We start from the raw sequence: 23,354 nt of genomic DNA on the forward strand, positions 1-23,354 counted from the left end.
GCCTGGCCACAGCTCTGCAGAAGCTGGAGGAGACAGAGAAGGCAGCTGATGAGAGCGAGAGAGGTATGAAGGTCATTGAAAATCGGGCCTTGAAAGATGAAGAGAAGATGGAACTGCAAGAAATCCAGCTGAAAGAGGCCAAACATTTGGCAGAGGACGCAGACAGGAAGTGCGCGGAGGTGGCCCGCGAGTTGGTAATCATCGAGGGCGACTTGGGGTGCACAGAGGAGCGGGCAGAGCTGCCCGGAGACGGATGAGCAGATCAGACTGATGGACCAGAACCTGGAGCGTCTGAATGCTGCTGAAGAAAAGGAAGAAGACAAACATGAGGAGGAGATAAAGATTCTGACTGATAAGCTCAAGGAGGCAGAGACGCGTGCCGAGTTTGCTGAGATCGGTAGCCAAGCTGGAAAAGACAATGGATGACTTGGAAGATAGACTGAAATGCACCAAAGGGGAGCACCTCTGCCCACAAAGGATGCTGGACCGGACTCTGCTTGACCTGAATGAGATGTAGAAACCCCATTCCCCCCTCCGCCCCCCCCCCCCCCCCCTCCGCCGCCGCTCCTTCCACTGACTCTGGCTTCGCTGGAGGCCAGGCTGCCTGAAGCTGACCTCTAAACTGAGGGCTGATCTTTGACCTGAAGGCTGCTTTCTTCTCTGGGTCCTTGCTACCCTCTCCCCACCCCACCCCTACCTCCAACTCTCCATGTCAATTTCACCAAGCTGTCTCTGCAGCTCTCCCCTAGAGATCCCAGGGGGACTAAGGGCTGAGCACTTTGGGGAACTACATTCAAGGGAACATGAGCACAATGCAAGTGTGTCTTTAAAAGCATGCGGTATGATGTACACATTTGGTATTTACCTTTTTTTACAAACATTTGTAAGACATTCCACATAATTCCCCAGCTTCTCAGCTGCATCAAATCACTTTTCTTCCTTTCCAATGGTAAATCTTTCTACCTAAACAATGCCCCTTCCAATAGAAGAGGGAAAGATGTGTTAGCCTGCCCTACTGAGGGCTGAACGTGGCTCAAGAAAAGACTACAAGGGAAACCTCAGTGTTCTGTACCAAGCACCAGCCAAACAGAAAGTTCATTCCAGGAGGAGTTTGCCAAAAATCAGTGCTGTTCAGGTTTTCAGCTTTAAGGTATCTCGGGGTGTTTTTTTTTTTTTCTTTTCTCTCTCCTTTAAACATTTGCATCAGTAGTAAACAAGCAAATTATACTGACGAGAGCTCTCTGAGACCAAATTGTCTTCCCTCCTCATTCACTCGAAGAATGGATCATGTGCCCCAGAAGTTGGGGTGTCTACTCCTACTCCTATATATTTCTTTGAAAAATAACGTTTTTTGCCACGGATTAGCCAAGTGAAATTCATCTCATTACCCATTCCTGGGTCTGAAGCTGCTGCCTCTAGAAGTACCATCTCGTTGTGCTTTGTATCACTCAGTGCTGGGGAAGTCTTGAATAGCTTGTGTACAAAAGTTTTTTTTTAATTTTATATATATTATTTTTGACGCTTTATTTCTCTTGGGTGGGGAGCACCAGGACCATCTCCACCCCACCTCCACCCCAGTCTGGCTGGGAGTGCTCTCTGTCTGCAGTCCATGGGCTGGCAGTGTGCTGATCTTTTTTTTTATTTTTATTTTTTTGGCGAGGTTTCTGTGAGGTCTGTTAGGTTTGCATCGTGCAGCTTATTGGCTTAAATGTACTCTCCTTTGGTGTGGTCTATTTGGGAGCCAATCTGGAGAAAGAGGAACTGATAGTGCAAGTATTTTGTTACTGAAAATTGACAAAATGTCTTTTGAAATAAAGAACCAGTCCCTCCAAAAGAAAAAAAAAAAAGAAATAGAAAGGTAGATCAGTAGAATAGAGTAAACACACCATTACTGCAGAAAATAAACACGATAACTTTGTATTTGGCAAGTATGAAGACTTAAGATATGCAGATGAGAATTGATTATTTGGTAACAATTGTTGTGAAAACTGGAAAGTAGTATGATAGAAACTGGGCATGGACCGATGTCTTTCACCATTTACTAAGATAAGGTCAAAACTGATACATGACCTAGATATAAAGAGACATGTAACTTATCAGAGTTGTTAATAGGTGAATAATTTATGAATAAACAAAAGAGAGCAATATTAGGTGTAAAATGGATCCTTTTAATTGCATTAAATTAAGGTTTTGTACAAATAAAACAAACATAGCCAAAATTAGAAGGAAAGCAGAAAATTGGGGGAAATTTTTATAGACAGTTTATCAGATAAAGGTGTCATTTAAAATATATAAAGAACTTTGTCAAATTTATAAGCACATGGGTCATTCCCCAACTGATAAATAGTCAAAGGATATGAACAGGCAGTTTCCAATGAAGAAATATAAACTATGTGCAGCCACATAAAAATGCTCTAAATACATGTTGATTAGAGAAATGCAAATTAAAACAACCTTGAGATATTATTTTAGACCTATCAGATTGGATAAAATAATAGAAGGAGAAAGTAACAAATGTTGTAGAGGATGTGGAAAAATTGGGACACTAATTCATTGCTGGTGGGATTGTAAAATGATCCAACCATTTTGGAGAGCAATCAGTAACTATGCCCAGAGTTATTAAGCTACCTATATCCTTTGACTCTACACTACTTGGTCTATTTCCAAAGATGGTTAAGAAAAAAAGGACAAGAACTTATATGTCTTAAAATGTTTACAGTAGTTCTCTTTGTGGAGGTAAAAAATATAAGCTGGAAATTGCAGGGATTTCCATCAATTGGGGAATGGTTGGACAAAATGTGGTATATGATTGTGACAAACGCTACTGTGCCATAATAAATGATGAGCTCAATGATTTTAGAAAAATATGGAAAAAGTTGAAGAAAATAATGAAGAGAAAAATGAACAGAACCAAGAGAACATATACAGTAAGAGCAACAATGTTTTAAGAATGACTTTGAGCAAATAAGTTGTTGTATCTATTATAAATTCCCAAATTAACTATAAAGGACATATGAAATAATATGCTACCTGTATCCAAAGAAAGAATTAACCAATAGAAGTATGTATAGAATAATTTTACAGATAGATAGATAGATCTAGAGATAGATGGAGATAGATATATCTAATGGAAGCTACCTCTAGGGCAGGGGAAAGGTAAGGAAAGAAAAAAAGAAATTGAAATGATAATTTTGTTGAATATTTGAAAGAAATAGCAAATTTTTGGGTGGCCAGGTGGCACAGTGAGTAAGAACACCGGCCCCAGATTCAGGATGACCTGGGATCGAATCCAGGCTCTGATACTTAGTACCACACCCAGAAATAACTGGCCATGTAACCTTGACAAGTTACTTAACCCCAATTGCTTTAAAAAAAAAAGTGAACTGGAGAAAAAGACCTCCTCTTCCCTTATGGGGGGGAGGGGAGTGAAGGGGACAAAATGTTAAACTCAAGGAATTATGGAATTGAATGCTGTAAACTAAAAGGAAACAAATCAATTAAAAAAATTTAAAGGGGGTGGCCAGGTAGCACAGTGAGTAAGAGCACCAGCTCCAGTGTCGGGATGACCTGGAGATTAAATCCCAGGCTCAGACACTTAGCATCCACCCAGAAACACCTGGCCATGTAACCTTGAGCAAGTTACTTAACCCCAATTGCTTTTAAAAAATAAAAAAAAGAAACTGACAAAAACAACAAAAAATAAAAATAAGAGGGATAGTGGAACCAGGAAATGAGATCAAGAGCTGTTTAGAAAAGTTGCTAACTGCTTGCCCTTGGTCAAGTCACTCAAAATCTCCTATTTTGTAAAAATCTCCACAACCTTGTATTTATGATAAATTGAACACTTTATAGACTATAAAGTCTAATAGAAGTCTGAACTTTTATTAACTAATTTCTTTTTTGCCATTTTATACCACAAATCTGCTATTCTGTGCAGAGAGTTAAAAATGCTTACACTCTTATTGATTCATTTTCCTTTCAGTCAATAAAAATTATGCATTTGAAAAAAAGAAAAGAAATAGCAAGTTGTGCATAGTAGATTTGTAGTTTCATGTACAATCATTTTTTTATTGTGTTATGTTATTAAAATGTTTTATTACAAAAATAAAATTTTAAAAATAATGAATAAGAAAAAAATCATAGAAGTAATTAGCGGGAGTAGAAACAGGACTTCCCCTGGGCTCTGGCTCCCACCACCTCCAATTCATGTAAAAGGTGACTCTGAACAAACTTTGGAGCTACAGAACCCACAAAATGACACAGATAAGTTAACCTCCCACTGAGGACAGCCTGAGAGGCCAGCAGGAAGCAGCCAGCTCAGCGCTCTGGGAACCAACCCCAGCCTTGCATAAGCCAAGGTTTTAGCCCCAGGGTGAGCCTGACTAGCCACCAGCTGGAGGGATGCCAGATCATCAGCAGCTGTGGCAGTTTCTAGAAGTATCAACCCATAGATGCTAAGGAAAAAGTGAGAGGTCAGTGCAGCGTGGACTTTGGGATCCAGTAGTTTGGGAGTGCGTTGGACTTTATAGAAGCCACTGAGGGAGAAGCCACTGAGGTGCGGTGGCCATGCAACCATGGCCATGTGGCAGGATCAGCTCATGGCCTGCAGAATGTAGGTTGACCAAGCAACCAGTCTGAGGGGTAATCACTTTTGCATTTACCTGCTTGGATCTGGATTGCGGTCTAGGGTGGAGGTCCTGCAGTGCGTGACCAGCTTATCAGAGAGTGTGGAGGCTTCAGAGAAGGCACCCAACTAATACCTTTGGCAGCTGAGAAAACTCCAGCATTTGGGATGAAGCTCTCCTGTCTGTTAGCAGAGTCCTACTGTGGCAAAAAGCCCAAAAGTCAAGTAATTGAATGGCAACATGAGTAAACGAGGGAAGCAAAGCAAACTGAAATCTGACATTTTGGGGGGACAAAAAGGATCAAGGAATGGAACAGGAGTAAGACAGTGAAGTTAGAACTCCTGCACCAAAAGCTTCCAAGAAAAATATGAATTGGTCACAGGCCACAGAGGAGCTTAAGAAGGATTTTGAAAAAAAAAAAAAAACTTAAGAGAAGTGGAGGAAAAATTGGGAAGAGAAATGAGAATGATGGAAGAAAATCATGAAAAGAGAGTCAACAACCTGACTGAACAAAATAACACATTAAAAAACAAACTACCTCAAGTGGCAAAAGAGGCCCAAAAAGCCAATGAGGAGGAGAATGCCTTAAAAAGCAGAATTTGCCAGATGGTAAAAGAATCTCAAGAGCTCATTGAAGTGAATAATTCCTTCATAATTAGATTGGAGCAAATAGAAGCCAGTGACTTTATAAGAAATCAAGATGTTATTAAACAGATACAAACAAATGAAAAAAAATAGAAGTCAATGTTAAATATCTCATTGGAAAAACCACTGACCTGGAAAAAACGATCCAAGAGAGATAATTAAAAATTATTGGACTAACTGAAAGTCATGATTTCAAAAAGAGCCTAGAAGTCACCCTTAAAGAAATTCTCAAGGAAAACTGCCCTGATATTTTATAACCAGAGGGAAAAATAGAGGTTGAAAGAATCCATCAATCACATCCTGAAAAAGATTCCAAAAAGAAAACTCCTAGGAACATTATGGCCAGGTTCCAGAGTTCCCAGATGAAGGAGAAAATATTACAAGCAGCCAAGAATAAACAACTTGAATATAGTAGAAACACAATCAGGATAACACAGGATCTGGCAGTTTCCACACTGGGGGATCAAAGGGCTTGGAATATGATATTCCAGAGGTCAAAGGAGCTGGGATTAAAACCAAAAATCACCTACCCAGCAAAACTGAGTATCATATTTTAGGGGAAAATATGGTCATTCAATGAAATAGAGGACTTTTGAGCATTCATGATGAAAAAACCAGAGTTAAACAGAAAATTTGACGTTCAAATGCAAGAAGCAAGAGAAGCATGAGAAGGTAAATGGGGAAAAGAAATCATAAGAAACTTATCAAAGTTGAGCTATTTACATTCCTACCTGGAAAAACAATAATTACGGTAATTGTAGCTTATGAAATTTTCTCAGTATGAGAATAGTTGAAGGGAATATAAATGTGTGTGTGGATGGAAAAAGAGACATTTTTGCTATTGATCCATTAATTTTAATATATATTTAAAAATAAACTGCATTAATAGAATGATACCACTTCATACACACACACAAAAATAAAAAATAAATTTAAAGAAAAGAAGAAACTATGACAACAGCTGCGCAAAACCCCAGACATTTGGGCCACAGCACTCCCCTCTGTGGAAGAAGAGTTCAACTGTTGCAAAGAGCTCAAACATCAAGTACTTGACTGGCAAGATGAGCAAATAGAGGAAGTGAAATCAAAGTATAAAATTGTTTTTTGATGACAAGGAAAATCAAAACATAGAACCAGAAGAAGAATGTGAAGTCAAAACTCCTGCATCAAAAGCCTCCAAGAAAAATATGAATTGGTCACAGGCCATGGAGGAGCTAAAGAAGGTTTTAGAAAATTGAGTAAGAAAAATAGAGGAAAAATTGGGGAAGAGAAATGAGAATGATACAAGAAAATCATGAAAAACAAATCAAGAGCCTGCTAAGGAAGATAAAAAATAACTGAAGAAAATAACACTTTAAAAATAGACTAACTCAAATGGCAAAAGAGGTCCAAAAAATCAATGAGGAGAAGAATGCCTTAAAAAACTGAATTTGCCAGATGGAAAAGGAATTTCAAAAACTCACTGAAGAAAATCATTCCTTCCAAATTAGATTGAGCAAATGGAAGATGATGAGTATATGAGAAATCAAGATACTAAAATGAAGGAAAAAATAGAAGGCACTGTGAGATATCTCATTGGAAAAACCACTGACCTGAAAAATAGATTTTTGAAATAATTAAAAAATTATTGGACTACCTGAAAGCCATGATCAAATAAAAGAGACAACATTATCTTTCAAGAAATCATCATGGAAAACTATCCTGATGTTCTAGAACCAGAGGGCAAAATAGATATTGAAGGAATTCGCTGATTGCCTCTTTTTTTTTTAATTTGAAATGCAACTTTATTATGATTTAGATGAAAAGGGAATGGGAATGATAGTAACAAACAAGATTCACCACTGAATATTGTGATGGGACTGCAGCAGTCTTACATTTGAAACTCAAGGGGACGTAATTGCGGTCCAAAACAGCTAAATATGCAGGTCCAAAATATGAATTATATATTTTTTAACTGCTACATTCACTCCAAAGCCCATTCATTTCCTTCAGCATCCCAAAGATTAAGCACATGTTCTGCTCAACTATGTAATAAAGTGGCAAACACGCTACACCAGTGACATCATAGGACAGTTGCCTATAAAACTAGACCTCTGATGCTGGGCTCTAGCTTTATTCCCTTACAGGTCATCATCTTCATCAGGGAGCGCAGTTGTCTGAGCAATCTGTAAGTCCTGCTCATACTGTGCTGCCAGTGCTGGGTCCATGACAACCTCTGGAGGTGCAAGAGCAGGCATGGCAACAAACTCCAAATTAGGGTCTCCAATAAGTTTTGTAGCAAGCCAAAGGAAGGGCTTCTCAAAGTTGTAATTACTTTTGGCTGAGATGTCATAGTACTGGAGATTCTTCTTCCTGTGGAAGACAATTGATTTCTCCTTGACTTTTCTGTCCTTAATATCCGCTTTGTTGCCACACAACACTATAGGGATATTTTCACGTATTCGTACCAGATCTCTATGCCAGTTAGGTACGTTCTTGTAAGTAACTCTTGATGTTACATCAAACATCATAATGGCACCCTGAGCTTGGATGTAATAACCATCTCTCAGACCACCGAATTTCTCTTGGCCAGCTGTATCCCATACGCTGAATTTAATCGGACCTCTGTTAGTGTGGAATGCGAGAGGATGGACCCCAACGCCCAGCGCGGCTACATACTTCTTCTCAAATTCGCCAGTCAAGTGACGTTGTACAAATGTGGTAGTTCCAGTACCGCCATCTCCAACTAACACAAGTTTGAACTGTACTTGGGGTTCTCCTTGGGCGGCCATCATGATGGTTCTTCCAGAAGCTTCTCCAATCTCTGCCTGACAGAACGATCCACTAATTGCCTCTTGAAAAAGATCCCAAGGGGCAGCTAGGTGGCACAGTGACCTGGAGTCGGGAGCACCTGAGTTCAAATCTGGCCTCAGACACTTGACATACTTACAAGCTGTGTGACTTTAGGCAAGTCACTTAACCCCAATTGTCCTCCAAAAAGAAAAGAAAAGAAAAAGGCCCCCAAAAGTAAACTCCTAGGAAGATTATAGCCAAATTCCAGAGTACCCATGGCAAGGAGAACATATTAAAAGAAGTCAGGAAGAAACAATTTGAGTATTGTGGAAACATAAGCAAGATAACACAAGATCTAATAGCTTTTACATTAAGGGGTTGAAGGGCTTGGAGTATGATATTCCAGAGGTCAAAGGAGCTAAGATTAAAACCAAGAATCACCCACCCAGAAAAAACTGAGTATAATACTTCAGGGGAAAATAAGGATATTCACTGAAATAGAGGACTTTCAAGCATTCTTGGTGAAAAATCTGGAGCTGAACAGAAAGTTTGACTTTCAAAAACAAGACTCAAGAGAAGCATGAAAAGGTAAACAGGAAAGAGAAATCATAAGGAACTTATTAAAGTTGAACTATTTATATTATATTATACTTACATTATATTCTACAGATATTTGTAACTCATGAGACTTTTCTCAGTATGAGGATAGTTGAAGGAATATGTGCGTATACATATATATGTATGTATAGGTAGGTGTATGTATGTATATGTGTATTTGTGAGTGTGTGCATGTATATGTCGACAGAGGGCACAGGGTGAGTTGAATATGAAGGGATGATATATAAAAAATAAAATTAAGAGTTGAGAGAGGGAGAGATAGAATAGGGTAAATTATCTTACATAAAAGAGGCAAGAGAAAGCTGTTACAATGGAGGGGAAGAAAAGGAAGGTGAAAGGGAATGAGTCAACCTCATGCTCATTGGATTTTGCTTAAGAAGAAAATAATATAAATAAATATGTAATTGGCTATCTTACCCTACGGGAAAACAGGGGGGAAGGGTATAAGATGAGGTGTGATAGAAAGGAGGGCTGATGGGGGAGAGGGTAGTTAGAAGCAAACACTTTTGAAAAGGGACAGGTGTAATGGGAATGTAAATTTTTAAGATCTTCCCTGCCCCTAGGCTAAAGTGTACCTGGAGCCCGGGGTGGGAGGCTTGTTTTTCAGTAGATACTTTTTGATTGGCCAGTACATTCTCTGAGCCAGGAGAAGGCTATATAAACCCTGATGTGAGGCTTTGTTTTGGGGCTCACTTTGAGAAGTGTTCTGTGATTTGATATGGATTCTGGGAAGCCTTTGTCCAGAGCCCCCCGGCTTTGAAAAAACCCAGATGTTGAAACCCAGATATTGATTTGGTATGGATGTAATGGCTGGACAGTTTGGAAAGCTGTCTACTTGATCTGTTTGTCTTGATAATTCTGCCTGTATACTTTGAAGTTCGGGGTGCTGACCTTTTTCCCTTGAACAAGGTAAACATATATGTCTGACTGATTAAAGTAAGCTTGTTAACCCATTTTGAGTTGCTTTCCTTTATCAAAGCATATCCAAGAACCTATGTTGGCAGCAAACCCTGAGGACGCTTGGGTTGCTTGCTGCTACAACAGGGTAAAAGGAGAAAATAGAATAAAAGGGGAGTTGAATAGGATGGAGGGAAATAAAGTTAGTTTTTCACAATATGACTACTTTGGAAATGTTTTGCATAACTAAATATGTATAAGCTATATTGAATTGCTTGTCTTCCCCATGGGTGTTGGTGAGGAGGGAAGAAGGGAAAGTGTCTAAAACTTGAAGTTTTAAAAACAAATGTTAATGAAAATTTGCAATCAACTGACATTAGCCAGTTTGAGTTGACAGAAGCACACCCCTCAAATGTTTAGGGATTCAGAAGGAAAGCTGCTTCCCTGGTTGCTCTATTTTTTTCTATCTGACCTGTTCCTTTATATTTTTTAAATTTAATTTTATTTATTCCAATAAAAAATTAAGCATTTCAATTCAATTAACAAATATTTTCTTCTCCCTTAAAGTAAAAAAGAAAACTCCAGTAATAAATATGCATAATTAAGCAAAAAAAATTTTAATAAAAAATGTTTAAAATTGTTTTTATATGCAACTAGGAAATAAAATATGCAGGCAATGGGGTCTAAAAGTCCATCTTGCCCTACAAGTAAGTAAGCTGGGATGGGGAGGGGATATAAGAGATAGAAAATTGGGGCAAGGGGTATTGAGTATGCTTGCCATCTTGGTGTGGGGGTAGGGGAGAGATGGGGAAAGAATTTTTAACTCAAAATCTTGTGAAAATGAATATTGAAAACTAAAATATTAATTCATTATTTTTTAAGAGAAAAAAGGGGAAGAAAACAAAATAAATATAATAAACATGAACAAGGAAGAATTCCAATAAAAAGAAGAGAAATAAAAGAATTATAAGATCCTATTCTACCCAATTATAAGCTAGCAAAGCTGAAAATTTTAAAGAAATGTAGGATTATCTTCAAACACTTTCATATATTAAAAAAAAACTCTTGGTCAAGAAGAATTTTAAAGATAATTCATTTAACAATGCAATTCAACATTCAATTGACAGAAATTTGACTTGGACCAACATTTACAACATAGGCTTAAATAAATCCTAAATGAATGCATGACCATAATATTAAAAATCACAATATGTGAAGGATTAAAAGAGAAAGTTAGCATCTACCTCTCACAACTATTGATAAGAGATGAATTCTTAACCAAAAAAGGAATAGAAACAATTACAGAAGATAAAATGTTCGATGTTGGCAAGGTTGGGGGAAGATAGTCACACTACTCCATTATTGGAGAAGCTATGAATCAATACATTTATTTTGGAAAGGAATTTGGAATCATACAAAGTGCCCAATATGTTCACACACTTTGACATAGAAGTTCCATTACTAGGCATATACTCCAAGGAAGCTATTGGCAAGAAGAAAGTGCCCATATGCACCAAAACATATGTAGCAGACATTTTGTGGGGTCAAAGAATTATAAACAAGTATTTGCCCATAGCTTAGGGAATGGTAAACAAATTGTGATTTGTTTATTTATTGTGGAATGTTGGAATATTACTATGCTGTAAGAAATAATGACTATGTCAAATGCAGAGAAATATGGAAGGATCAACATAGACTAATACAGAGGGGAATAGAGAGAGCCAAGTAAACAATAAACACCAAGTCTACAGGAATATAAATAGAAAGGACAAACAAACAAATGCATAAAAGAATCAAAAGAGAATGTTACAAAATTACAAATAATAAGCTTGAAAGAAGAGATATGAGTAATTATTTGCAACTCACTTCTTTGTAGAGGCGGAGAATTTACAAACATTGCCCTTTTGTGATAGTAATGGCATTTAAAGATTCCCCTGTATTGGCTTGGTTTTCAAATTGATTGTGTTAAAACCCAGAGCTTGTTAATCCCACCTGTGGGATGGACTTGTTGATGTGAAAAGAAAGCCCTGAACTGGGAGGAGCTGGTGAATAGATTTGGAGAGACAAGAGAGAGGCAGAAGAACTTTTTGGAAGCAGCACTTCCTGGAGAGAGAGAGACTAAAAGAATTGCTGGTGGCCGCTTTGAATTGCCCTGGACTTTTGAGACCTGCCCCCTGAGCTGCCAAGGACTGAGGAGACATGGCTGTTTTGCTGGTACTTTGTCTGTCTGTTTTGATGTTGTTTTGCCAGATTTGTCCACTGGTGAAAGACAGTCCTGTTGTTGAAGAAGTCCTGGAACCTGGCTTTTGGTTAAGAAGCCCTGAGACTGTCCTGCAGACAGAGAGTGAACACTGTCCACTGGTGAAGGACAGTGCTGTTGTTGCAGGGTCTGGAGACTGTCCTGCAGACAGAGTGAATACTGTCCACTGGTGAAGGACAGTGCTGTTGTTGCAGGGGTCTGGGAACCTTTCTGTTGGTTCAGAAGCCCTGAAGAAGGATTTTCTTGTTGTATGTTTACAGAAATCCTGGGAGAGGGCTTTGCTAATGTTTTCAGGGGTTCTAGGACTGTTCTACAGACAGAGGATGAATTAGTGAAGAGACTGGCAATGTATCTTGTGGCCTTGCTAAGCCTTGTCTCCCCAGGAACTAAGATTGCTGAGAACTTGCCTCGTGTCAAGATGAAGAAAAGACCTCCATTTGGGTATTAAGTGCTGAGCTTAAACTTGATGTAACTCTGGGGTAGATTCAATTGTGATCCAGGGGTGGGGAACTTTTGACCTTTTTGTGTTCTATGGTTGAGCAAATGAATGTATTTTACTTATGTTTGGAAACTAATCTCCATTTGAGAAGAGGGGCTTTGTGGTGGACTAAATGAAGGTATAGCCTAGGGGTGGAGAAGTATTTAGAACAGAGACTTTGTAATTGATTGAATGATTGGAAGGTCCTGGGGTGGGGTAGTCCTTGGAGATTATTTAATCACATTTAGTAAACGCTGTATTTGGAATGATGCCATGTTTTGATCTTCTCTGTTCTTGGTTGGTCACTGAATAAAATGGAGAGCATCTATGCTGGTGTTTTGAACCTGGGAAGTTGCCTTTCCTTTCCATTACATTACACCTTTGCACATATTTTCAAACTTAAAAAAATCTGTTATTTATTTTAAAAATATATTCTCTTTTTAAATTTTAAGTTCCAGATTCTCTCCTTTTATCCCACCCCTTCCCCACCCACTGAGAAGGCAAGCAGTATATCAATTATAAATGTGAAACCAGGCAAAACCTATTTACATATTAGCCACATTTCAAAAAAAGCAAGAAAAAGAAAGTGAGAATTTTGCATCAATTTGCACTCAGAGTTCACCCATTCTCTCTCTGAAGATGGATAGGATTTTTTTCATAATGAATCCATTGGAATTGATAAGAGTAGCCAGGTCTTTCACAGTTGATCATTATTACAACATTGCTGTTAACTGTGCACAATGATCCCCTAGGTCTTCTTTCTTCACTTTACATCAGTTCATAGAAGTCTTGCCACGTTTTTTCTTGTGTGTTCATTTGTTTTGTTATGTTATGCTTTTTTATGAAACAATTCCCCTTATCATTTCTTATTATACAATAGTACTCCATCCCAATCATGCCACAACTTACCCAGTCATTATGCCATTGATCAGCATCCCCCCATTAGCTACCACAAAAAAAGAGCTGCTGTAAATACTTTTGTACAAACAGGTTCTTTTCCTTTTCCTTTGATCTCTTTGGGATACAGATTTAGTAGTGGTAATGCTTGGTCAAAGAGTAAACACAGTTTTATAGCCCTTTGTGTATATAGTGCCAAGTTATCCTCCATAATAGTTGGATCAGTTCACAACTCTACCAAAGGTGTTCTAATGTACCAATTTTTCCACATCCTCTTCAACATTTATCATTTTTCTTTTGTGTTATATTAGCCAATTTGATCAGTATGAGGTGAGGGGATCTTTATATTCCATTACTATCACATTCATTCATATATATACCCCTCCTATATACTTCCTCAGTATAAGATATATATTTGTGTTTATGTATGTATGTTTGCACACACACAAATATATTCAAAGAGGGAAGTGCACACACACACACACACACACACACACACACATATATATATATACATAGAGAGAGAGAGAGAGAGAGACTTCCTTCTTTGAATCAATTCCAATGAGCCTAAAGTTCAATCACTGCCTGATGACCACTTTCCCCTTCATTGTAAAAGTTCTTTCTTGCATGCCTTTATATGTGAGATAATTTTCCTCATTCTCCCTCTCTTTTCCCCCTTCTCCCAGTGCATCCTTCTTTCTCTCTTAGTTTGGAGATCACTTCAACAAAATCCAGTCACACTGATGCCTCCTGTTGACATGAACTCCTTCTAACTGCCATAATAATGATAAAGTTCTTAGGAGTTAGATGGCGGAGTAGAAGCACGACCCTCCCGCGGCTCCGGCTTCCACCCTCCCCAATCCATGTAAAAAGGGGACTCTAAACAAACTTTGGAGCTGCCGAATCCACAAAATGACACAGAGAAGCTAACCTCCCTCTGAGGACAGCCCAGCAGGCCGGCAGGAATCCAGCGCAGCGGTCTGGGAGCCGAGCCCAGCCCCACACCAAGACTTTAGCCCCAGGGCGGGCCTGACCAGCCGCAGGCCAGAGGGACTCTAGATCTGCAGCAGCTGCGGCCATTTCCAGATTTATCAACACATAGATGCAAAGGACAAAGTGAGAGGTCAGTGCAGTCTGGACTTTGGGACCAGTAAGTGGGAGTGCATGGCTTTTACCCCCGGGGCAAGAAGCCTCTGAGACAGCTCCTGGCCTGCATAGTGTAGGGGGACCAAGCAACAGTCTGAGGGGTTATCACTCTTGCTTTAACCTGCTTGGATCTGGATTGCAGTCTAGGATGGAGGTCCTGAGGTGTGTGTCCAGCTTACCAGAGTGAGTGGAGACCTCAGAGAGGGCACCCATCTAATACCTCCGGCAGTTGAGAAAATCCCAGTGTTTGGGATGAAGGCTCCCCTGTCTGGTGGCAGAGTCCTACTGTGACAAAAAGCCCAAAAGTCAAGTAATTGAGTGGCAAAATGAGCAGGCAAAGGAAACAAAGCAGACAGAAGATTCCCACATTACACTCCTATTTTGGGGACAAAAAGGAGCAAAGCATGGAACAGGAGGAAAACAGTGAAGTCAGAACACAGATAGGAGAAGTGGAGGAAAAATTGGGAAGAGAAATGAGAACAATGCAAGAAAATTATGAAATGAGAGTCAACAACTGAGGAAAATAATACCTTATAAAACAGACTGACTCAAATGGCAAGGGAGGCTCAAAAAGGCAATGAGGAGAAGAATGACTTAAAAAGTCAAATTTGCCAGATGGAAAAAGAATCTCAAATGCTCAATGAGGAGAATCATTGCTTCAAAATTAGATTGGAGCAAATGGAAGCTAATGACTTGATGAGAAATCAAGATGCTGTTAAACAGATCCAAACAAATGAAAGAATAGAAGGCAATGTGAAATATCTCATGGGAAAAATCACTGACCTGGAAAATAGACCCAGGAGAGATAAGTTAAAAATTATTGTACTACCTGAAAGCCATGACCAAAATAAAAACCTAGAAATCATCCTCCAGGAAGTTCTCAAAGAAAACTGCCCTGATGTTTTAGTGCCAGAGGGCAAAATAGAGTTTGAAAGAATCCACTGATCACCTCCTGCAAAAGATCCCCAAAAGAAAACTCCTAGGAATATTATAGCCAGGTTCCAGAATTCCCAGATTAAGCAGAGAATATTACAAGCAGCCAGGAAGAAACAATTTGAATACTGTGGAAACACAATCAGGATAACCCAGGATCTGGCAGCTTCTACACTGAGGGATCGAAGGGCTTGGAATATGATATTCTGAAGGGCAAAGGAGCTGGGATTAAAACCAAGAGTCACCTACCCAGCAAAACTGAGTATCATGTTTCAGGCAAAAATATGGTCATTATGTGAAATAGAGGACTTTCAAGCATTCTTGCTGAAAAAACTAGAGTTGAATAGAAAATTTGTCATTCAGATACAAGAAGCAAGAGAAGCATGAGAAGGTAAACAGGGAAAAGAAATCATAAGGAACTTATCAAAGTTGAAGTATTAACATTCCTACATGGAAAAACAATAATTGTAACTTATGAAACTTTTCTCTGTAGTTGAAGGGATTAGAAATATATATATATATATATATATAGTCTATATATGAGGGTATATGGGCATATTAATAAAAAAAATTCTTAGGAGTTACACATATCATCTTCTCATATAAAAATACAACTAGAGGGGTGGCTAGGTGGTGCAGTGAATAGAGCCAGGAATAGAACTGGCCCTGGAGTCAGGAGGACTTGAATTCAAATCCTACCTCACACGCTTAACACAAAAACTAGCTGTGTGACCTTGGGCAAGTCACTTAACCCCAATTGCCCTCCAAAAAGAAAAAAAAAAACTAAGTTGACAGCCATTCTAAGATGAAGGCCAAATACAGATGACCCTTTCTACAGAATATATCTACAAAAAGATCAATTTGATATATCCACATCTTAGTCAACATAAAAGAATATTTCCCTAAATGTTTAGTCATTTCCATTGTGTTGGGGTGGCTAGGTGGTGCAGTGAGTAAAGTGCCGCCCCAGATTCAGGAGGACCCCAGTTCGGTTCTGGCCTCAGACACTTAACACCCACACACAAAAAAACTAGCCACGTAACCTTCGGCAGGTTTCTTAACCCCAATTGCCCTCCAAAAAAAGGGAAAAAAAAAATATATATATATATATATACACACACACACATACACACAACTAGTTTCACTTTACTGAGTCCCTTATGATTACTATTTCATGTTTACCTTTTAATGCTTCTCTTGAATTGTGTATTTGAAAGTCACTTTTTCTATTCAGCTCTGGTCTTTTTATCAGGAATACTTGAAAGTCCTCAATTTCACTAAATACCTTTTATTCTCCCAAAGGATTATACTCAGTTCTTCTGGGTAGGTCATTCTTAGCTGTAATCCAAGCTCCTTTGCATTATGGAATATAATATTCCTAGTCCTCACCTTCTTTAACCTGGAAACTGCTAAATCTTTTGTGATTCTAACTATGGCTCCATGATACCTGAACTATTTATTTCTGGCTGCTTAAATGATGTTCTCTTTGAACTGAAAGTTCTGAAATTTGGCTATAATAATCCTCAGAATTTTTATTTGGGGATTTCTTTCAGGAGGTGATCAGTAGACTTTTTAAATTTGTATTTTACCCTCTAGAACTAAGATATCAGGGTAGTTTTCCTTGATAATTTCTTGAAATACAAATGTCTAGGCTTTCTTTGATCTATTTTTATACTTTTTAATGTACTCATCAGTTTTACTTATATTTTCCCCTTCTTTTTTTTTCTTTTGTCTTTAGAAAATACTATTTGTAATATTGGATGGATCCTTGGAAGGAGAATGAAGGATACTGGGAGAAACTATGATCATGTAAAAAATCTTTTAAAAACTATCAAAAGTCATGAGTAAAAACTAATTTTAAGCACAGCATTTCTCTGTCCAAGTCTAAATCCCTAAATTTCTTCATTTTTTCCTTTCATTTTCTATTATCTTGCACTTTTCTTTTCATCTGTGTCTAATGAAGTGATAGCATCATGAATTTAAAGTGGGAAGGGAATTTAGAGAGTGTCTCCATCATGTCCCTCTCTTTACAGATGATGGGAGTGTGACCCGAAAAGATGAGATGATGTGCTCAAGATCATACCCATAACATGGGCTAGGGTTGGCACTCCATTCCTGTTCTGACTTCAAAATCAGTCCATTTTCCACTCTACGACTTAGACTAATAAAGGAGCTCACTCCTAAAGTTTGGCACTGTGGAAGAGAAATGTTTCCAGAGATAAAATCCATGCTTGTAAATCACAAGGTCTTTCTCATGTATTCATTCATTCCAGCAAAGACAGAAAAAAAAAGAATGCCTTCTAGGAATTCACCTTATTAACTGCCTCTTCTTTCCTCAAGTCCATCCTCCGGGCCCTCATCCTTGGTATTGGGATTAGCCCATTTGACTCTCATTCATTAATTTAAAAGGAAAGTATTCCCTCTCACTGCTTCAGGAACCATCTGAGGGTTTTAGGACTGGCTTTAAGAGGAAACTAACCCCTAGGTTGGATGTCCTCCCAGCTGACTTCTATTCTTCAGACCATTTCTTTATTCTGATTCAAGGAAGAGGAAATAGCAACCCAATTCTTGACTGAAGAATTATCTATGGCCCCTGAAACTGTAAACCTTATATTGAAAGTCTACTCTTTGGGCTTTTCCAGTCTCCTGTTTTCCCACTTCCATCTCTTTTTCCTCATGGCCCAGGAGAAGAGAAGAAATATAGTTGCACAATCCATGCAAGGATGTGTTAAAAACAGCTCAAACTGGCTTGCAAGAGCTGATGATTAAATTTTCAGTGTGAGCATTTATATCTCAGAAACCACCAAATATTTCAAAGCAAAAATCAATTTATTGTTTTTTAAACTTGTATTGACTTAAGAAAGTAAAAGAGAAAATGTTAATAATACAGATTAGACTTAAAAGTGTATCCAGTAGTGGTGGTTAGGTGGCACAATGAATAGAGCATTGGCCCTGGAGTCAGGAGGACCTGAGTTCAATTCCAGCCTCAGACACTTAACACAAAAACTAGCTGTGACCTTGGGTAAGTCACTTAATCCCAGTTGCCCTCCAAAAAAGTAAAAAAAAAGTGTAGCCATTATATGTATGTGTATGTGTTTGTGTATGTGTATATGTATGTGTATGTGCATGTGTATGGGTTTGTGTATGTGTATATGTATGTGTGTATGTGAATATGCATATGTATGTGTATGTGTATGTATGTGCATGTGCATGTGTATGTATATGAATATGTATGTGTATATGTATGGGTGTGTGTGGTATATATGTATGTATATTGCATATGTATGTGTATATGTATGTTTATTGCATAGGTATCTGTATTTGTATATGTATGTGTTTGCATATGTGTACGTGTATGTGTATATGTATGTGCATATGTATGTGTGTATATGTATATGTGTATGGGTATGTGTGTATTTATATGCGTGCGTATATGTGTATGCATATGTGTACATGCATGTGTGCATGTATAGGCATGTGTGTTATATTGTGTGTATATGCATGTGTATGTTGTGTGTATATGTATGTATTTGTGTATGTATGTTTATGTGAATATGTATCTGTACGTTTTTGTTTATATGTGTATGTTTATGTGTATATGTATATGTATACGTATATGGGTGTATTTTTTTTGGAGAGTTAGTAGTTAAATATTTTCCAAAACATTCTTCAATACATGTCCAGAGAAGTGTTACTATACCCTAGGTAAAAACAAATAAGTGTCCAATAAAATAAGAAGTAAAGATTATTGTTTCTTTACTATATATGATTAGTATAATATAATGGAAAAGTAGTGAATTTGTATTTTAAATGTTTTTATTGCTTCTTACAGATTTTTTACACTCAATCATTATTTAATAAATTATTTATTTCCATCTCCATGTTGTTTTTAAACTTTAATTAGTGTTACTTTTATATAATTATGTGTTCTGAAAATACACAATGTATGTGTGCCCCAAATTATGCAAGGCTTCTCTATGACTTAATAAACTTTGAGAGCATTCTACATATATGAGTAAAGAATTGTATTCCCAATTTTTCTATTTAATTCTCTTCTTATATCTGTTAAACCTAACTCATTACATAATTTATTTGTATCTGTGATTTTTTGAAAATTGTATTATTCACAATAATCTGATAATGAGATTTTAAAGTCTTTTATCATTCTATTTTGTCTTTATTCATATTTTGCTTTGACTTTTATGAAATTCGCTATATAACTTGTTTGGTGCTTAAAAACTGAGGATCATTCATATCTGTTATATATTTCCTTTCACCATTATATAAAGGTCTTATCTATCACTTTCAAAATTTTCTTTTTCAAATCATGACCACGCCTAATTTTTTTAGCTAAATTACAGCTGCAAGATACATTTTATATCAACCTCTTAGAGTTAATCCAGAAAAGCATTTATTTTGCATTGTGTATTTCTTTTAAGGACATTTGGATAAGATTTGTTTCTTGGGCCATCATACAATTCTTTTTCTTATAATGAATTATTTAAAACATTTTCATTTATTGTTATATATGATAAATTTATTATGACTACTGAAATTTTCTTCTTATTGTTCTTGATATTTTCTGGATGGAGTTGATTATAATCTTGCCTCCAGTATCTATTATAACTACTAAAACCAGGTTAATGAAATAAATTATCGTTATGTTTTAGATAATTAATTCTTATACACTTCTGGGGGTTTTTCTTTTTATTGCAGATTTTATTGCAAATAAAATAGCTCCAATAACTCAGGAGTTAGTCAGTGCTTTATCTCCCTTCTTTGGTATTATTAAAAATCTACTTTACATTTCATTAAATAAGTAAATGGGAAAAAATTTTAGAGCTCTTTATTCTTTTCTGTTTGTGTGTTGTGGCTTACCAGAAAGACCAAATCTCCTGCTCTTTATAGATAGTTCTTGATAGTGACACCAATGGTGATGATGATGATGATGATGAAGGGGATGAAATTTCATCTCCACATTGAGGACTTTGCCAAGTTTACTATCTCATAAATTGTGGGCAAGGCACATACAACTTAGGCATGTGAATCCAAATGAGGTGGAGGCAGAAAGAGCAAAGCACTGAAAGACAACCTCTGCCCCATTTGCATCTTAGCAAACAAATTTCAGCTTTGCCAGGATCATCTCACAGGAGAAAAACAGAACTGCTACACAGATACTATGTCTATGACAGACAGAATTAACTGAGACAACGGAAAGGTACTAGGGTGATCCTAAGGAAGATCAAGGCTCTATATTTTTGGGCATGAGGCAAAAGACGACAGCTAACACAAGAAACAAGTTAGCACTTTCTAGTATAAGTCATATACATACCATTCTGTAGACATCTTGGCTGAAAATAGAATAACATATCAGCGATATTAAAAATTGTAATAACCTCCAAACTGTTTGTTCTCTTTATCAACATGCAAAGTCACGGAGAGGAAATTCTGTTGGTTCTGATAATTGGAGTGTTCCTAACAGGGTTTCTCGGGAATGGGTTCATGGCCCTGGTGAACTGCATTGACTGGGTCAAGAGAAAGAAACTATCGGTAGTTGATCTCATCCTGGTTGTCCTGGGCATCTCCAGAATTAGTATGTTGTTCATAATGAAATGGAAGAGTTTTATAATCATATTGTTTCTAGATGAATTGATTGAGAATCAAAGGAAGATTATGGATTTTTTGTGGGCAATTTCCCACAATTCAAGTTCTTGGTTTGGCACTTCCCTCAGTGTTTTCTACTTCCTGAGGATTGCCAGCTTCTCCCATCCCTTCTTCTTCTGGCTGAAGTGGAGAGTCAAGCAAGTAGTCTGCATACTTCTGGTGGGGCCCTTATTCATCTCCATGTCCACTGAATTTTTAATGTTAGAGAAATATTATTATAATAGAACCCTTAACAGTAGAGAAAATGAGAGAAATGGATCTCAAGTGGTCCAAGTGCATAGAAAAGAATACTTTATTGAACGGATTGGACTAAGTTTTCTAAATGTTCCCCCCTTCTTTTTGTCTGCCATGTCCTGTTTCCTGCTGCTCCTCTCCTTGTGGAAGCACAGCCAGAGGATGAAGCTCAAAGTCAAGATAGCCAGAGACTATAGCACAGAGGCCCACATCCGAGCAATGAAAGCCATGCTCTCCTTCCTCCTCCTCTTGATACTCTATTATATTGGCATCTACATCACCTACAAAAACTTCTCCAAGCTGAGTTCTGTTTTTGGTGTGGCGATTATGTCCCTTTACCCTGCAGGACACACATTTACACTGATTCTATGGAACACCAAGCTGAGACTCACTGCCCTACTGGTGTGGGAGCAGATGAAATGTTGTCTGAAGAGGGCCTTCTGGGAAGATGGCAGAGTAGGGCAGAAATTTCCAGCCTCTCCAGATTTCCTCCACAAACAGACAGAAAATCACCATGAAGTGAGCATATAGCAGCAAAAATAAAGGGATAAAGCAGCTCTGGAAAGGACCTCAGAGAAGACTCCAGGGGCTAAGTTTGGGTCTGATTGAAGTGTAAAAACCTCAAGGCCAACTCCACTGAATCAACAAACAATAGGTCTTGAGAGAAGCAAACTAGGCATCAAGAAATTTCACCTCAACTTTCACATCATTCACAACCTTAAGAAATATCACCTCTGGAACTTTTACTTCACGAACTTTCATCTAAAATATAGCAGATGCTATTCTTTGACGAAGCAACACCTTTTCTAGGTCTGTATCACAAAGAGATCATAAAAATGGGAAAAGGACCTACGTGTACAAAAATATTTATAGTAGCTCTTCTTGTAGTGGCCAAAAAAGGGAAATTGAGGAGATGCCCATCAATTGAGGAATGGCTGAACAAGTTGTAGTATATGAATGTAATGGAATATTATTGTTTCATAAGAAAGGATGAGGAGACTTCCAAAAAACCTGGAAAGACTTATATGAACTGATGCTCAGTGAATTAAGAAGAATCAGGAGAACATTGTGCTCACTAAAAGCAAAATTGTGTGATAACGAACTTTGACAGACTTAGCTCCACTCAGCAACGCAAGGATCTAAGACAACTCCAAAGGGCTCATGATGGAGCGTGCTATCCACATCCAGAAAAAGAACTATGCAGTCTGAATGCAGATGGAAGCATGCTATTTGCTCTCTCTCTCTCTCTCTCTCTCTCTCTCTCTCTCTCTCTCTCTCTCTCTCTCTCTCTCTCTTGCTTTTATTTTTTGTCTCTTCTTTCTTTTGGTTCCTCCCATTGGCTCTAATTCTTCTTTACAACATGACTACTGTGCAAATATATTTAATATCAATATACATGTGGAGTCTGTATCAGATTGCATATCATCTTAGGGAGGGGGTAAGAGAGAAAGAGGGGAAGAAAATTTAGAACTGAAAATCTTTTTAAAATAAGGGAATGTTAAAAATTAAAAATAATTAATTAAAAAAAGAAAAAATAACAGATACTGAGTGAGGGAAAATTGAAGGACCCCCTACTCTTTCCAGAAATGAGATCTAGTAGTGCGGATCAGATATAATCCCTGGCTTTGGTAGTGGGCTAGGAGGAGCTAGCACAAGGTGGCTCAGTGTGGTACCCACAGGGGAAAAGACCATTTTTAGTCAATGTGTCTGGGGCTTAGGAGAGAAAGAGAGGAAACCCTGAGGCTGAATTCCAGGAAAGAATTCTGAGAAGAAGAGTAAGAAGGACCTGAGACCTAGGGCAATATCACCCACAACTTGGGAATAAAACTTGATAAAAATATTAAGCTGCTAAAAATAAAATGACAAACTAAAAATAAAAATGAGTAAATAAAGGAAAAATAATCCAACCATTGATAGCTACTTTGGTGTAAAAGATCTGGGTTCATATTCAAAAAAAGATTATGACATGAAAAAAGGTACTTCTATCCTAAAGAGTAAATGATGTGGTCGTAAACTCAAAAAGAAAACTTGGAAAAACTTAAAAAGGAATTCAAAAATCAAATGAGAGAACAATAAACAAGGAAAAACAGAAAAAAATAAAAGTAATTGAAGAAAATTATGAAAAGAAACAACCAATTGGGAAAAAGAAATAAAATCATAAGGAAAAAATTACAAGGAATTAAAA

At 37.7% G+C, this 23,354-nt stretch overlaps 1 protein-coding gene and 2 pseudogenes across 1 annotated transcript; 2 read left to right on the top strand and 1 right to left on the bottom strand.

Annotated features, from left to right (window-relative positions):
- LOC138173150 (tropomyosin alpha-3 chain pseudogene) lies at positions 1 to 546 on the top strand (annotated as a pseudogene).
- Positions 547 to 7,062: 6,516 nt separating this feature from the next.
- Positions 7,063 to 8,041, bottom strand: LOC138173151 (GTP-binding nuclear protein Ran pseudogene; annotated as a pseudogene).
- Positions 8,042 to 20,695: 12,654 nt separating this feature from the next.
- LOC138173191 (taste receptor type 2 member 7-like) lies at positions 20,696 to 21,700 on the top strand. Its single transcript, XM_069103072.1, has one exon. The coding sequence runs from the start codon at positions 20,696 to 20,698 to the stop codon at positions 21,698 to 21,700; it is 1,005 nt and encodes a 334-aa protein (XP_068959173.1).
- Positions 21,701 to 23,354: the final 1,654 nt, after the last annotated feature.

This window comes from Petaurus breviceps, unplaced genomic scaffold, assembly GCF_028583685.1.
Source record: "Petaurus breviceps papuanus isolate PSGF00001 unplaced genomic scaffold, PetGlider_PUasm1.0 567, whole genome shotgun sequence".
NCBI classification, from domain to species: Eukaryota; Metazoa; Chordata; class Mammalia; order Diprotodontia; family Petauridae; genus Petaurus; species Petaurus breviceps.

Bases quoted from the DNA above. Each gene is read 5' to 3' on its own strand.
- LOC138173191 (XM_069103072.1), top strand. From the start codon at position 20,696: ATGCAAAGTCACGGAGAGGAAATTCTGTTGGTTCTGATAATTGGAGTG.